The 17,213-nt window shown below is 36.8% G+C and overlaps 1 protein-coding gene across 1 annotated transcript in view; it reads right to left on the bottom strand.

The window, feature by feature from the left end:
- Positions 1 to 17,213, bottom strand: part of PTPRK (protein tyrosine phosphatase receptor type K) — a 361,688-nt gene that overhangs the window by 17,149 nt on the left and 327,326 nt on the right. Inside the window, exons 16-23 of the mRNA XM_068396216.1 lie at positions 15,726 to 15,755; positions 12,062 to 12,231; positions 9,926 to 9,961; positions 6,884 to 6,895; positions 5,550 to 5,734; positions 3,703 to 3,790; positions 2,639 to 2,715; positions 2,427 to 2,444 (exon numbers count right to left, since the gene is read on the bottom strand). Of these exons, the coding sequence (XP_068252317.1) occupies positions 2,427 to 2,444; positions 2,639 to 2,715; positions 3,703 to 3,790; positions 5,550 to 5,734; positions 6,884 to 6,895; positions 9,926 to 9,961; positions 12,062 to 12,231; positions 15,726 to 15,755 (616 nt within the window). The remainder of the gene's footprint in view (positions 1 to 2,426; positions 2,445 to 2,638; positions 2,716 to 3,702; positions 3,791 to 5,549; positions 5,735 to 6,883; positions 6,896 to 9,925; positions 9,962 to 12,061; positions 12,232 to 15,725; positions 15,756 to 17,213) is intronic.

Here is a 17,213-nt window from a genome sequence, read left to right as displayed (position 1 = left end):
TAACAGAGAGGGGAAAATAAAAGCATAAGGTACTACAGAATTCTTATCTCTAGACAATGTTTTCAGAACAAACCAATATTTAAGAGCAGCATGAAGCTCAAAACCTAAAAAACCAGTTAATACTGAAAAAGTTCAAATGACAACAAATAAAATGGAAATAAGAACATCTGACTTGAACAGACATTGTAGTGTACTGGGAAGGAGTATTTTAAATGGGTCCCTTGGGTCTAAAAATTAATCCTCTCTTGATATTATCTCCACAGCTGAATACATTGAGGCATTTATTTAAAATTTAGTAAAAATTCTCTTTGCCATCAGGTTATCTCAATAGTTGATCTGTGTTTCCAAATAATCCAATATGAAAAAATACACACCTTTTGCCTTCTTATAATTAGAGAAATATTGTAAGGCACAGACAGGTAGGTAGCTGAGCCATAACTAACAGGGACAGACATTTCCCACACTACAGCTGGACACTGTGGTGTGTGCACAGAGTCAAGGTCCCAATGCCATCAAATCTTCTGCAAAATACTGCACAAAGTGTGGATCAATTATACTGGACATGATATGCACAAGTATATACACATATATATATATATATAGCTAGCTAGCTAGCTAGCTAGCTAGATAACCCTGCACGACTAACCCTTTCTAATTAGCTGGATCTATGCCAATGCTAGTGGTACTGTACCTCATTAATTGTCTGTATAAAAACGACAAGACAAAGATATTCTGCTCTTGAGGAAATAATTCAGAATATATTTTGACCAGTGCCAACAACATTAGCTACAAAGAGGAAGGAAACTTTAGTATTGCTGGAGAAGACAATACAGAATTTCACAATATGCAAATATTAAAGAAATAACTTTCATTATTTTCTAGGTTACAGTTTTACTAGGCCACTTGATTCAAGTATTGCATTACAGGGGAGTATGAGACTTTGGATTCTTGGTATTCACAAGATGCTGCTAAAGTGAAGGATTTCAATGCATCCAAGGAGTTTATATCCTTTCCCACAGACTGCTTCATTATTCTGTCTAGAGTGAGAGCACCTTCTTCCGGGGCTTATGAAAAAAACTTCTGAGTATCTTACTCTTGGCTTTACAAGAGACCAAGATTGCATCAAATGACTAAAAAATTTCTCCTGGAGTCCTTACTATCAAGCCTCAGCTTCAAATTATGAAAGTGGAACCTGTGCTACACTGTTTTATACTCAGTAACGCTTTCCAGAAGAAGGTAAAAGTGTCACTTTAAAATTGCAAAGTGCCAGTTTTAACCTGTAGCTTTCCTGTCTGATTATAATCAGATTCAATTTACTCCTATATAAGAGAAACAACATCCTCAAGGAACTGGAATTACTACAAATCTGGGAGAGTTTTCTTGTTTAAGGCCCCAGGCAAAATATCATGGGCCTAACACTTCACAGATACCACTGTGTAAAAACATCAAAATAAAAAGACAGTGATATACCTGGCGCTAAATCTTTATATCCTGGGAAGTTGAGAGGGTCTTAAATAATTTATCAACCAACAGTGGACAGGAAAAATTAGTAAGGTGCAATTATAAAGAAAAGTAACCAAAGCCATGTATTTAAAAAATACTTACACTAGCTATTCCAGTATCTTTTGAATTACTTCAGAATTACTTTGAATGCAACAACTTGTTTACTCCTAAGGTGTTAATTGGATAAAAGTTATATTTTGTTAATCAAAACACCTGGCAGAATTTGCTCACATTTCCTGTTTGTATCAGGGTTTTTTAAAATATATAATTTATTTTTTATTTTAATCAAAGTATGGAAATTAAAACTTTAGAAGTTTTCTGCAAAAGCGAGGAAATTTCTGCTATGTTAAAATATTTTTTTATATATATATATATATATGTTTGTGTATATACTTTGTAATACCTAAATTAGCATCCTAAGACAAATGTCAGCTAAATATTGTTTGTCTAAATTGTTGTTAAAAACAAACACACGCCCCCCCCAGAGGCCATCATCCCTTCCTTTTTGCCAAACATATATTACCACTACTTCACAGGTACATTTTCAGATGACTACAGTACAGTAAACTATCCAGCTTCTCACATATAAACGGGAAGGGGAAAAGAAAAGCCAGTGGCCTAAATCATCATCATAAGGAAAAAAAAAAGTGAACAGCAAATTCTCTTTAACAAGAAGGTTCACTTGAGTTATCTAACAGTATCTAACAATATTCAGAGTTTTGTTGAAATGCTAAATTATCTTTTCAAAACAGGTACAAAAATATTCACACAAAAGGAAATTTTTTAAAGGAACAGATGAGACAAATTAGATGAGGCATGCATAGTTATCTAGAGACAAAAATAGAATAGGAAAGTAATTAATAACAATATCTATATTAAATATTTACAATAGGATGCTGTTATTCACATATAGTGGTACTTACATCCCTGTACAGCCAAATCTACAGCCCAAACCAAAGTCAGGTGTGAAAGAAAGCACAACAATGTCAGTGAGTACTAGGACGCAGAACAAGGAAAGTGTACATTTTGTTCTTAATAAAAGAAAGCTTTCAATACATTTGTAGGCATAACATGCAATAGTTTCTCATAGAGAAGCTGGCAAATTGAGAGGGAGAAAGCTGTGCAATCCACTCACATCTATGTAGTTGGCATTAATGTAATCTGAAGATGGATCATCTTCAACAGGTTGCAAAATCACCCTGGAGTGGTCATCTGTAAAAACCAAGTGGTTACAGTGCCTTTTTGAAGTGTAATTTTTAAGTAAGCTATTATGGTTAAGTCCTCTAGAAAACCAAAATCAGCTGGCGTAAGCACCTCACAGTTTTACAACCTTTAAATAGTGTTTACACAGAATTACAAAGAACCATTTTGTCTGAGGTCTCCAATTACTTCAAAAACATTCACTAAACTTCATTAAGTGTAGCTGAAAGTTATCACACCGTTATCACATGTGGTTAAAAAGACACAAAGAAACCAGGTTACTTGCTCAAAGTCCCTTTCAAAAACAGCTCCACTGAGGGTAATCTAGAAAAACAAAAGTCCTGATTACTGTTTCTTTACTTCCGACCCCAGTCTGCTTAAGTTCATATTGAGACATTAAAAAAGTAAGTTAGCAATGTACTTTGGATTTGATGAAGAGGTAACTCTACCCGTTCAGGGACTTCTCCAATAGCTTCATTCCTGCATGTTTGATCGCATTTGTAAAACAGTAACAAATTGCGTTATGCCAAGGGATGAATCTAAACTATTGTAACTTTATGCCTAAAGACAAGAGACAGAACCCTCTGATTTTAGTCACATCTTTTAATAATCAGTTTTACACAACTGCTATTCAGGTGTATCAGCTATAAATCACATAAAACAGAAAAAGTTTTGAAGCTGCCAGATTTACCTGAAATAAATTATAACTGTAGAAAACTGCCACAGGATTAACATCCAAATGAGTGCTAGCTTGTCGCTGTTATATGCTTACCACAGCTTGCACAACAGAGATGCAAATGTGAAACTCAGCCTGAGTTATAAAAGGAAGAAAGGTGAACTGTGAAGGACAAAAAAAAAATGCTGAAAAAGGCACTGTCCTCCTTCCCCGCTGTGGGTATTAAGCAGCTATGCCACCGGAGACTTGTAGAGAAAGAGAGAACACGTCACGAGTAACACACGACTATGGCTACCGCTCAAACCAAGCACACCGATACTCACATGCTATAATGTTTCCATAGCGGTTCTTTGTTCTGTTTTGATCCTTCTTAGCGACATCCCAAGAAGCTGACTGCCCCTCAAAGAAACTCTATAAATAAAAATGTTCCGAAAGAAAACATTCTGACCATTAATTTATCTCCAAAAATAACAGTTTAAAAGAACTGCCCTACCATAAAGCAAGCTCAGCTCTGCTCGTCCGTTCTGGTTACCCAGACAGCACCATGGTACAGAAATACATCTAGAGAAGAAGCGAAGCTCTCTCCCTCTGACTGCTACGGGTCAATGGGCAAGTCACTGAGGGACTCCAGAGGGATTTCAAATCCCGGAATCACCGGAAGGCTAAACTTGCTCAGACATCCTTGCTACGGAGGAACAACAGTAAGCTGAGAAAACACAGGGAGATGGATCACCCTTCTTACAAGACACCATAATATATAGCCTGCTTAGTACAGCATTACATTGTTTTCCTCATATTGCTTAGTAAAACAGCTTTTCTTCCTACGGAGCCATCAGGAAGCCTCCTCTGCCAATGTTTATTGTTCATGTTGCTTTTCCTCATATCCCTCCCTCTAGCCACTAGCAAAATTATTCTACATTTTTGAACTCTTCTGAAGAGTCTGATCTCTCAGTAGTGATAGAAGCAGCTTTTATTCCTCCTCGGGTTTTTCTTCATTGCCCGTAGATGTTTTACAGCTGTTGCAGGTCTATGCTATTCTTTCCTTCCAGATGTTCTCTTATCCTGACCTGGGCAGGTTAGCTCCAGAAAGTACACAGTAGTCACAGAAACAAAATTTTAATGCATGCTCAGAAGCCCAAGCCAGGGCAAAGATGTCATGCATGGTACAGAAGAAGTGTCAAGTAGGAAAACACCTGATGTGGCATCAGGAACCACCCTCCCCCCAGCAGTGGTTGACACTTGGGCTGAAGTTAGGGAGAGCATAACGAAGCGTATTTAAGTAAAAGAGAGGAAAAGAGAATAATATTCTTTTAAAAGCCACACATTTATTTATTCCAGTTCTTACGTTACAGTAGAGACAGCTGCAGAAAGGAGAGAAGGTTGAAAACTGAGTCAGAAGAGATTACTTACTCAGAGAAAACTCATTTTAAACCTAGCTGTATTGCGTGCAACCTTAGCAGTACCATTCCCATCTTTACTGTGTGTCCTGCCTGATATTCTAATCCCAAAGAATCACAACAGATTCAGAGATCAGAAGTGAAATGAATTGGTACTCATCTTCTGCCTCCAGTGCTGGGAATTTTTTTGCTTCCATTTTAACATTTAAGTTGTAAGTAGACATGCTCAGGCAGGTCTAATTAGGACTTCAAGAAATTACTACCCTTGGCACATCTTTACTGCTTCTCAGCTGGAGTTTAGTCCCACTATTGCCCTTCTGAGATGGTATAACAAATCATGAGAGTGCTTCCAGTCAGTGCTTCTTGCAGAACCAGCCAGCTTAAATCTTTACCTTAACCTAATCCAGGAGATCTGCACTGAAGATGGCTCAGAAAACTCACATAACTACAGCATTTCAACTAAGAAGCAGCAACAGAAGGGTGGAAACTTCTTAGAATACACTGAAAAGATTCAGCAGGGCATGTCTTCTTATTCCTTGAAGAATACAGACAGTGTTTTTTCCAGGCACTTGTAATGGCTCAAACCATTGGATTCCACCCACTGTTTCACTTTTGGGTTACATATATAGGAATCTTATGCCTGCTTATCTTTATCTGTTTTTCACTTAAACCCAGGAAATTTAGTTGCATCCTTTTGCAATGCAATGCAAACAAAAGGCTGCGACTTTCAAAGGGATTTTTCCTAGCAAAAACCCACCACTTGAAGATCTCACCTCATACTCCTCTTTAAATCCATAGCTGTCAGACGTCTTCATTAGGTTAATATGCTGCAGCAGATCAGCCACCCTGATAGCAGGGTGGAGCTGCCCAGTCTGGTACGGGGATTCTGTGCCTTCGCAGAGGTAACGAGGGACATCCAGGAGCCGGCTGGACTCTGCTGTTGCACTGTGATTTTCATCTGTATTCACAAGAAATCAATGCATTAGGTACCTGTGGGGCAATAACACCTGCTGCTATACATATCAACACTATTTTCAACCTCTTCCTTCAAAAACATGCATAATTTCTGAGACGCAAAGCACTTGCTCTCCAGCACATAAATACTGTGAAGTACATAAAGGAATTTAACTGCAAACACATACAAAAGTTTGCAATCCTTCATCCCGCAGTAAAGATGTCTGAAGGGCATTTTATTTGACGCTACAAAACTTTATGACATTAATGTATCAGGAACTCCAGTCTCTATCACCCAAAGTAACTTTTTAAATGGCTAATACGTATCAACAGCAATACTACACCTTAAACTATAAATTAGAATAACTCTGTAGTGGTATCAGCACATCATTTGTCTAAAGCCAACACACAGTAAATTGAGATCTCAGTAAACGAGAGAAGCAATTATGCTACTGCTTCAGAACACCACCTCCATTTGGGAAGATGAATCAACACTTCAGAGTGGTCATTTTAACTCAGGTCTTTTAGTAGAGAAATGAAACTGTTGAGTGTGCTTATTTCAGCCACAGTTTTTGCTCTATATAAACAAAGAAGTCTCCTCTAATGCCCTACGTTACACCAATTCTCTTATCAAAAACAAATGTCAAAGCTGCGTGAAGTGATCACATTTAGTCAAACCCTTTCGTGAAATATTTTTTTTTTTAATTAGCAATCAGCAGTTCAAATTAATTTAGAGAGAAAGAAAAATTCTAATTGAAACCTTTTTGGAAAGTAGCTAGTGAAATGAGAAGTGGTACCTGGCCCCTCCTACTCTTCTTTGAAACCAATTTACCATTTTCCTTGCAAAGGATCCAGATTAGGAAGTAAAATACTCTAGGAAAAAAATGAACACCCCACACGCTAGTTTGTCTACAATTCCACCAAAATGCAAACCCCGTTAATGCCTTCTGAAATGAGATCTCCTAGTAAGAAACCTGATTCTTTGAACTGTCACACAAGTTGCTAATTTCGGTACATTTATGCCTCACTAAACTGCCTAATAATGTGAGTGACATGCAGCAGTCACTTTTTATTGTAGTGTTACCCATATTAAATCATACACATTTCAAACCACAGGATTTGCAGTTCTCCCCATTCCTCGCAGTATACTTACCAGTAATAGGCACTTTAACCCATTGAAGCAGCAAAAAACAATGAGTGAACAAAACATAAGAAATTTATTTCAGGACTATATTAGAAAATGACTAAAAGAAAATGACATTAAAAGTTGTTAAAGCTTCACAAGAGGTAATAATGAAAGCCATTTTAAAAATATAAGGGCCACATTATTATACCATCAACGTAATGATACGGACTTGAGAAAAGCAAAACTGTCATACTAACTTAGTGCTAATGTACACAGAACGGAGAGTAGCATTAATAACCTATACATGAAGAAAAAGAAACCTAGTACAGCCACAAAGTAATAAGAGCTTCATATAAAATAACATGTTCTATAATTTGGAGCCCATAAAATTTTGCTCATCTCTAAATAAAACAGAGGAAAATTGTTTTGTGATGCTGGGCCGAGCAAGGGCTACATGGAGATGGAGCAGGCCAAATGATCTAGTTTCAAAGGAACAAGCTTACAGGTACCCAACTGCTTCTACGTGGTGTGCCGAAAAGCTTGTCTACTTCTCTCTGCTATTTCAGTCCATGCAATGAAAAATATTACCTCTTCCAACTAGCATTGCTTTGCTTCCACCAGGAGACTATCATGCCCAAAACCACCATTACCAGTAGATGGAAATAAAGACAGGAACTATTAAACTGTTCTTCAATTAACGCCTGGTCCTTGCTGTTTACAGTTGCCCGTATCTGTGTCTGCCACAATGCAGTAGCAACATATTGACCTTTGGAGCACGCTTATAGTGTAAATGAGCTATTAGGAACAGCTTGACAAGTATCACCAGATAGTACCTATGTAGCTTGTAAGTGCCTGAAATAAAGCTAAAAGATACAAGAAGATCTTAGAAGAATTTCAGGAAGACTAATTTTCTATGACTGTAAGTCCATTGATTTAATTTTGTGAAGTATTCAGAATTACTGTCTACTCCTTTGCTCTTCCAGGCAACAGTGCTGTTTCACTACTCCTCATAAACTTCTTAAACCACCTGGTTAGGTTTCCTTGGGCCCAAAGTGGAAGGCTCCAGCATCTAACTGCTCTGATAGTTATAAACTTTCTAAGACACTACTGTAGCCAAGAGAATGGTATTTGCAACATTATCAAAAGGAAATGAGCAGAATATGACTTGATAAATCTCCCACATGGTGAGCATACACCAGCTTGACAAACACCAAAGACTACTGACAAATAGTGATTTGCTGTCAATCTCAGAGGAAACTTTACACAAGGATCTGCAAAGGCTCCTCCTGGGTATACTCTCTATCAATATTTTTACCTACAACTTGCATAATGGGGTAGAAAATTCCCTGACAGAGGGCACTGAGCAGTAAGGCACCACAAGCACTTCACAAGTACAGGAACATATTTCAAAGTTATCTTGATTACTTGGGAGACAATGAAAAAATCAACAAAGTGAATTAAACAGTGAATGCAACATACTGTGTGTAGGAAAGGGAAGTCAAATATATACCTACGAAATGGATTAATGGACTGGGTAATGATAACTGGGATTTTAGCAGGTAACTCAATACAAGTCAGCAACAGGAGAGCAATAAAAAGGACAAAATACAGTTCAGGTAGCAGGAACACTACAAGCAGGGCATGAGGGTAGCTATTCCACTCAGCTCAGCATTGAGACCTCTTCTAAGAACTGTACCTGATTTGGGACACTACAATTCAAAAATCTGACCTATGAGTTGGAAAGTATTCAGAGAGAAAGACTGATAACAAGTTTAGAAAACATCAGCTACAAGACAATGAGTGAAAGAACCGTGTTTAAGAGACAATTGAGGACATGTGAGTCTTTCAATGGGTAAAAGACTGTTTTAAAAGGACAGGAGTGTGTCAGTTCTCTATATTTTCTATGAGTCTCTCAAAAGGAAATGGCTCAATCTACAGCAATGAAGATTTAGTCTAGATTAGTCTAGTTAGGAAAAACTAGGAGCGAGCAGTAATAATACTCAGTAGTAACAGCTAGTAGTAAGTAATACTCACAAAATTGAGCTTTGGGTCCCAAATACTGCTAATAGGGATTTGAATTTTATTTTTATTTAGGAGGAGCGAGGCACTGGAACATGCCACTCCAAGAGCACAATTCTCTTCACTAGAAATTTTTAAAACACAATAAACAATCAACTGCCAGAAAGAGTCTATATTATACTTATAATGTTCCATCTGAAAACAGAGCAGTGATTAAATTGGCTCCAGGTCCCTTTAAGCTTTACTGCTAGGAATCCAATTTTCAACTTCAGTTTATATTCATGTCCACTTCCTGATATTTGTCTTTTATCCTAAAATAATCTCAGCACTGACTGAAACTCAGTATTGCACGTGGTGTTTATCAAACCAAGAACTCAGGTACAAATTATACTTTTATCTTTGTATTTTTAAAAAAACCTCTAAAACATGCATTCAGTGTCAGATGCGACACAGAAATAAGCAGCCTGGCCACTCTCAACATCTGTTCTTCTTCTTAAAGTAAGTACAAAGTTGAAAAACTCACTAGTTAAGGTCAATTGAAATATGTAATTAATATATAGGTATACAGGAATATTTGTATAGAACCTACAAAGTTGTTTCTTCTTGGATATTACAGAATTTTTTCCCTTTTCTATTTTTCTTTTCATTCTTGTTAGTTAGACAATCAAGCTTTGGGTGCCAAATAATGGTAATACGGATCTGAATTTTATTTTTACCTATCTCTCTATTAAGACTTCAAGTTTCACGTGTCAGTTTATTGGAACTCAGTTTGAATGCTCTGGGGTGAAAATTTTTAGCATTTTCCATTTACGTATTTCCTCATTTACTCTGCAATTAGCACTGACTAGGAATAACTTCTTAATGAGAACATAAAGTCATTTTTATTCTAAAAGCCATGTCAGTTTAATTCTGAATTGATAAACTGAGTCTAGAGTTATTTTCTGACAACAGCATAGCTATCTTTTACATAAAACAAGCTGTTTCAATGTTCAACCATGCAAGGAGACAAAATTCATGCAGGAATGGATAATGAAGGACTAGGGTCCTCACCTAACACAGCTGTCGGCACAAGTGGATCATTGGGCGCTGCAGGAAAACAAAGCTCATGAAGAAATACATTACCCTCAATTTGTATATTTTTAAGAATAAAAACAATATACTTCAGAGTATAACCAAGTGATACCTAAACCCCATTAATTTTGTTACAACAGAAAACCAGAATAAATACACAGTTCCAGAAAGCATCCTGAATAAAAGAGAAATGAAAGGCAGTGATTTTGGACTTCAGAAATGTAATAATAAAGGCAAAGCTATTCTTACTGAAATGAAATAAAGAAGACATTACATGCAATTTAGTTTTTGAAAGGGCTCCTCCTTCACTGTTGTTCTTTTGACTCACAACAACAGTTCACTTTCACAGAACCAACTCCTTTCCTTTCAAATCCATCCTTTCATGTAACACTTGAATAGCTCATCTCAAAATAAAATGGTCATTTCTTTAAAGTCTTCCAGGTAATTTAAAAAAATTATATACATATTTAGAGTTAATAGCTTTTTTTATGTTCAATGCCAAAGATATTGCTCTTAATGACTATAGGAAAATCACAGATACACAGACGCAGATGTTTGAATAAAATTAATAGAATTTTATCATTCGTTATCACAACTAGAACCATGCAGAGACAAACGCACTGCTTCGGACAGCAATGGTGGAATACAGATGGTTTTTATTCCAATCTGGAACAAAAATTGAAAATACCAACAGCTCTGTGACAAAATTGAGCTCCACTTCTCAAGTAATCTGCCTAAAAGTTTGTCAGATAGCAGAAACTCTCAGAAGCTTGGAATGTTCTTTGCCTCAGCACAGACAATGGTCAGGAGAACTGAATCCTCCAACGCTCAAAAAACCACAGACCTAGGATGCTGGAAAACAGTGATGCTAAACTACTTTGTCTACCAACCAGGACAGCTGTGGTGGCTGGGACTCATGGCCTCTTGGTGTCACGTCAGTCCATCTGGAAGGCTGCCCAAATACCTGGCTTCCTGATGGATACTTTGCCTGGGATTCACAATAACTTACTCCAAATGGAACTGTCTTTGCAAACCTGCCTCCACAAATTTCAATGCCAATAAGACATCAAACTTCAGAGAATTTTCAAACAGTTCCAGCCAAAATTGTGTAGAAAAACTCACAGACTGATACTAAACTCCCATTTCTAATTGGTTATGAGACACTTAAAATGTTACTACTCTGCAGTTTGGTAAGCTTCAATAAACTAAGCAATAAACCCTCCTCCAAAATCCATTTCCCTTACAACAGTCAGGAAAGAACTTAAGACCCTTAAGGGATGTATTTTGCTAAAGCATGGTAAGCAGTATGGGAGGCAAGAGAAGGGAGATGGAGTGCCATTCCCAAAAGATGGCAATTCAGAAGCAGCTCTGGCTGCTCAGATCTGTTTAAAGCCAAGCCACAAGTCCATGTGGCCAGGAGAAGGCCAGGTCCCTGCCAGCTCCATGGCAGAATTGTGTCCCTTTGGTAACTCACACACTAGTTTTGAGGTATTTGGAGTCTGCTAGCGGAGTATCTTGCTTTTGTGCAAGGCATAGTGCAGATGCTGGGAGGCAGGCGTGCTGGACAGCGGTAGCTATAACCCAGACACTTAACAGCCAGAAACCCAAACTGCCAAACTTTGTCAAAACCAGACAGTTGGCAAGTGTACAAAAAAGGAATACAAATATAGAGCAAATTTGCAGATACGTTAACAAGCTTGTTCCTAAACTTCACAAACAGCAACGAAAATTGTCAATGTTTCCTTCTCTAATAACGCCCTTACTGCCAAAAGAAAGAAATTAATTTGGACCTCATATTATTATTCATTACAGAAATGGTGTTATGCAGTAATATTTAACATGTTGGTATTAAATATCCTCATGAGGGAAAACTCAATTTCAGATTTTAATTGAGATATTATAGAAGTGTAATAGAACAAGTATCAATGCATACTGAAAGTACCTGTACATATTTAAATAATTGGCCACATACCAATAAGGATAACATATGAACACTCCTACTCAGCCTTTGGGTTTACCAGTGTTCCTAGAAAGCCTGGAGCTTACAATTTTCGTTGAAAAGCAGAATTGTTTTCTGTGTTTCTATATTCACCTACATTCCACTGTCGTACTTACATCTGGGGCTGAAGTTATGAGCGTCCATAAATGTGATTGAAAGGGGATCCTCTGCGTGCAGGGTGCTCTGGTCAGCGTAACTCCTATCCATCGCATTCACCATGTGTGTCATCTCCTGGCGGGTGGTCCCCATGGCATCCTTGCGCTTCTTCGCAAGTTTGCTGCCCAGCCAAAAAAAAAAACCCAAACCACCTTAAAATTTGATGAACATTGATGTCTACAGTAATCATTATCTATAATCCTGAGTGACTGAAAAGTTTGGCTGATTTGCCTGTTTACAACTTTTCCAGCGTGAAATTGATAATGCACACTGCTATGAAAGAATCGCGATCGTGTGTTTTCTGCACACACACAAATGCTTTAATGGAAGTGCTAACTTCTGTACCCTGGTAATACTTTTTTTCCTGCAGAGTAATTACACTAATATAAACAAATTAGAGAATATAATTACATTTTAACTGAAATGATAAATTAGAAGCATCTGTGCATGCAGTTTTATCAACCATCTCCATTTAAATCTGTGTTTTGATTTTATAAATGGATAATTCATTCCCCTTGCTTGCCTTGTTAGGAAGAAATCATTTAACCTTCTAAATTACTTTGTTAGTAAAAAACCCTATGAAATAACAAAAGAAACATAATTATTTGATATGGATTCATACTCCCTTTTATGTTAAAAGTTGTTCTTCCCATTCAGTACACAAGATACAACATGATACCACACTTCGTTCCTGATACTGAACTTTGGTTCTTTAAAAAACAAACAAAATCCCCCTCACCACTCTACCCTTTCATGCAGTTTGGGAACATCTTAAATTTTGACATTAACAGTCCTACACTCCGAACGTATCACAGTTAAACAGCAACCTAATCTCTAGAACTAAATCCCCCAAATCAACAGCCAATGCCCTTAAAGTGCACACTTCAGAAATATCTCTCTTTTTGTTCCTTTTGATGAAGAACTGGAAGTGATTTTCACTGTCTCCCGAAGTCAGATGGAAGCAGATAATAAATTTTAATTATCACTTAAAGCCTACTACTCTTAAAGCATGTATCTCAAGTAATAGGAAGTATGAAGAGCAGCCTGAAGTGCACCTTGGTTCTGCAGGAACCTGGGACATACATTAGACTGTTCTGAAATCTCCCTGTTTTCATCTGAAGCTGTGACTGCAATATAATACATAGTCAACCTGCTTATTTGGATAAATCTGACACCACATGGGAGAGACACAATCATCACTGAAAATACTGGCTTCTTGAACATGTATGCTTAAAACACAGCTGAGCTTCACAAGCTTTTTTCTGCATAAAATATCATCAAATATCCTATTAACTGTTTAGACAGTGTTTATCTTACATTTTTCTGACTAAAAGGACTGATTGCTCCTCCTCTATTCTCCGATAAATTTTAATATTCCATGTCGTACTCTAACAGTAGACAAAAAGAATATTAGTGTAAATTATCCATCCATTTACTTGTTAAGTCCTGGGAACATCCACCAGAAAGGATCTACACCACTGTCTAGGGCAGGAAGCACTTCATGTTTTTACATATTTAAGAAAAAGTTAGAGGACTGTTTCTTACAGTAATAGTCTTGGTTCACAATAAGGGGCCACAAAGTAGCATATAGATGGACAAAGCACTCTTGAGAAGAACAAAGATTCTTTCACCAATCAGACTCATCTCTTTATTTTGTGTCCCCCCCTCCTCTTTTCCCCATTTACAGATAGACTAGTTGGAAAATTACTACTCAATAACCCCCCTCGCTACAAAAATCCCAAAGGTGGTCTCTAAACCTACGATTTTTTTTTCATCAAACTCTTGTGGTGTACGTGAGTGTTCTGTGTGTATCAGTTGTTCAGTGAAAACTAAAAAACCAGTGACAACTGGATGTCCCCCCTAAAATGCTTTATTTTATACATTTACTCCACACATTCCTATTTACTTAAGAAAAGTTGCTTTAAATGATACTCTGGTCGAACAAATGAAGACCATCAGAACTTCCAGAAGTGAAACTGCTTGAGCTTTATAACTGTTTCCCAATACTATAAAAGCTTTCACAAAACTGGCATTTCTAGTTCAGATTGGTTTTTTAACTTTCAAAGCCTTGCAGATAGTCTCTATACACTGAAGATCACTTTTTTTTAATGCCACCTCAGAAATGGAACAAAAAGACTATTACGTCTCATCTCTTGACTACATTAAGCCCTTCTTTGAAGCATCATTTTGTAACAAAACTTGCTAGCTACGCTAAATAAATCAACAGCTGTTAAGGCTTTCAAGTTATTAGCTTATTACAGTAGCTACGTTCTAATTCTTACGCTCTGCTTCAACTCCTAAAAAGGCCTATTGTGTTGTAGCACCGCAACCCAAAGCTACTGGGAAATGGGAGGACAGCTTTATTGTTCAACAGCTCCTGGCTCCCTCCGGGTTTGACTTCTTTTTCCTTTTCCTTTTTCTATCTTCCCTCACTCAGCTAAAGGCACATGCAATCTATGCTTCACAAGAGTCAAGCAAATCGTTAGGTTCAAGTACTCGAGGCTGACAGAAAGTGTAAATGATTCTCATTATCTGCTAAAGGAACCAGTTGGGTGAACGTGCGCAGGTGGGTGTTTCAGTGGGAGCTGGAGGGGAGAAGTGCTCCATCATAGGATGAAACTGTGTGGTTAATTATCTGAAGCAATTGTTATTTAACAAGGAAATTATAATTTGTCACAATAAACCGGAGAATGGCAGTTAGCTAAGCCAGCTTAGCTTTTTTTTTTTTTTTTTTTAAGTTTGTTTCAAGGAGTCAACTAATCTGCTTAAAAATGTGGAAGAGCATCATTATCAGAAAGCACCAGTTCATCAAAGTGCTCAAGTGCTTTCTTAGATCCCCTCTGAAGTCAAGGGCTTTATGCATTTATTTGAAATTAAGAATGTGTGTAACTGCCTTGCTCAATCACAGCCAAAACTGCTGCAGCCTTCACAAAAACTCATTTTGACAACATGTACAAAAAAACCTCAGTTTTGCTTCAATAAAGTAAAACTTTATGCCAAGCAATGTCATAAAGTAAGATCCACTCTTTAAAATGTGTATGCAAAGCACCTGACAAGCAACAGACGCAGATTATTTCACAAAAAATATTTCTATTTAAAAAAAAAAAGGTTGTTATTGCAGAGGCAGACGTGTTGCTCTGCCATTGGTAGGGCAGAGACCTATTTATAACAGTCTGGCATCTGCCTACGATCTGCATAGGAGAAGTGGTGCACAGGATCACTCCTAGTAAGTGATACTCTAAGAAAGAACAATTCATGATTTATAAGCACAGTTCTCTAGCTAGGAAATGCGAAAGGAGGTTTTTTCCTTAGTGTGATGTGTCGCAGTGAATCATAATGCAAATTAAATTATGATTATAATAAACTAAAATGACAGTTATGGGAAAAACTGTAGCAAAAAGCCAAAGTCTCAGTATATAGTTAGAAATACAATATCCCTTTAAAAAAAAACACAGGGTAAGAGTAACAGGAACAATGATACAAGCAATTTTTCAAGCCTGAGAATAAAGAAAGGTAACTATTAATAAAACTTTAGGAAAATTATAGAGATTGTTTTTCTTTTTTAAAAAGGGATACTGCATCTTTAAAACATGTAAAATAGTAAGTCACCTGTATTCTACTTACAGATAGTAGGAGTAAGAATAGTAGCTCCTCCTGGCAAGCAAATCACAGACAGTGGAAAAAGAGAAGCAATGGTGAATGAAAAGCATGAGTCTGTCACATTCAATAAAGCAGAGAAATGTGCGTTTAAAAAAAAATTGAAAAATCATGTTTCTTTGGTTAGCATTTCAACTTGCTCATGCACAAACTAGCCTTACTTTGCCATGCAATTAAAAAAAAATACACTAGCATATAAAAATGATTTGTGTTTTAGAAAGATCACTTGAGAAAATTACATGCTGAGATTTCATTTATTGCCAAAAAATTTGAAAATTAAATGGATTGTGTATTTTCAACATGCAGTTCAGCATAATATAATGATTACCACCTAGATGTCATGACAAATGAACAGCTGTGTACATACAAATCTTGTGCAGTAAATATGCTTTTTCACTTTTCAGTTACAAAAACTAAAGATTGCATTAATAAATACATTTAATCAGAAAACAAATTTCATGTCATTCATTTTAACATCTTTATCGGTACACAGGTGTATATGTTTGTATGCGTACTATATGTAGCTATATGAGTACACACATTTTAAAGAATGCACGTTTACAACAGATATGTGTGTACTGACATATAAACCACACATTTCCTGAATGCAAACATATGTTTTCTCTTTTTAAATCTTACAATTGAAAATACTGATGTAGTCATGCTAAGCATTAAAAATATGGAAGGTAAACAAATGGAAGGAAATGAAGGACATTTGGAAACAGTCCAACAATGACTTAGAAAACAAAAATGGCATTGCTTGTTAAAGATGCAGTATCCCTTTTCTTAGTTGGTTTGATTACTCCAGTAAAACTCTGTAAGAGCTGTTAAGAGCTTCATTCGGGAAAACTTCAAACCAATTTGTACAAAATGATCAGGCAAAGCCTAAAACATCTCAAACTCGTGAACAAAACTGCTTAGTACTCCATTTTTCAATAAAATGTCATGCTGCATTTAATCAGATTGAGATAGCGATGGCTGTGCATACGACTTAATAAACCAATGAAAATGCAGAAACCATTGTTTTATCGACTTTTCCGTGTAACAAGCTGTGGTCAATTCAGGTACCAAAAGGGATACTACATAATGGATCAGGGAATATGTACACTACAGAAGATGATTCAAACGGATCGGTTTTCAGTGTCACCACAACTAAGTGAAGTGTGTTTATGTACGTGTGAATGTGTCAGGGTTTTTACAGCTGTTCCTGGCTTCATTATGTGGATTGCTCTGATTCACTAGACGGACTAAATTAATTCAGGTTTTGTAAGAGACCTTGACTAAAGATGGTATGAAAAAACCCCTGCCCACTTTCCCTAAGCAGCAGGGAGGGATTGGCATGCCTATAACATACGCGATAGACAACCACTTAAACTATCATGATGAAAAATTGCCAAACATTAAAGATTCATTAAACTGGTTAATTTTTCACCTATTTTGAATACAAAATAGTAC

Source organism: Nyctibius grandis, chromosome 1 (genome assembly GCF_013368605.1).
Source record: "Nyctibius grandis isolate bNycGra1 chromosome 1, bNycGra1.pri, whole genome shotgun sequence".
Lineage (NCBI taxonomy): Eukaryota > Metazoa > Chordata > Aves > Nyctibiiformes > Nyctibiidae > Nyctibius > Nyctibius grandis.
The sequence above is the reverse complement of the archived record's forward strand: the minus strand, read 5'-3'. Positions and strand labels throughout refer to the sequence as shown.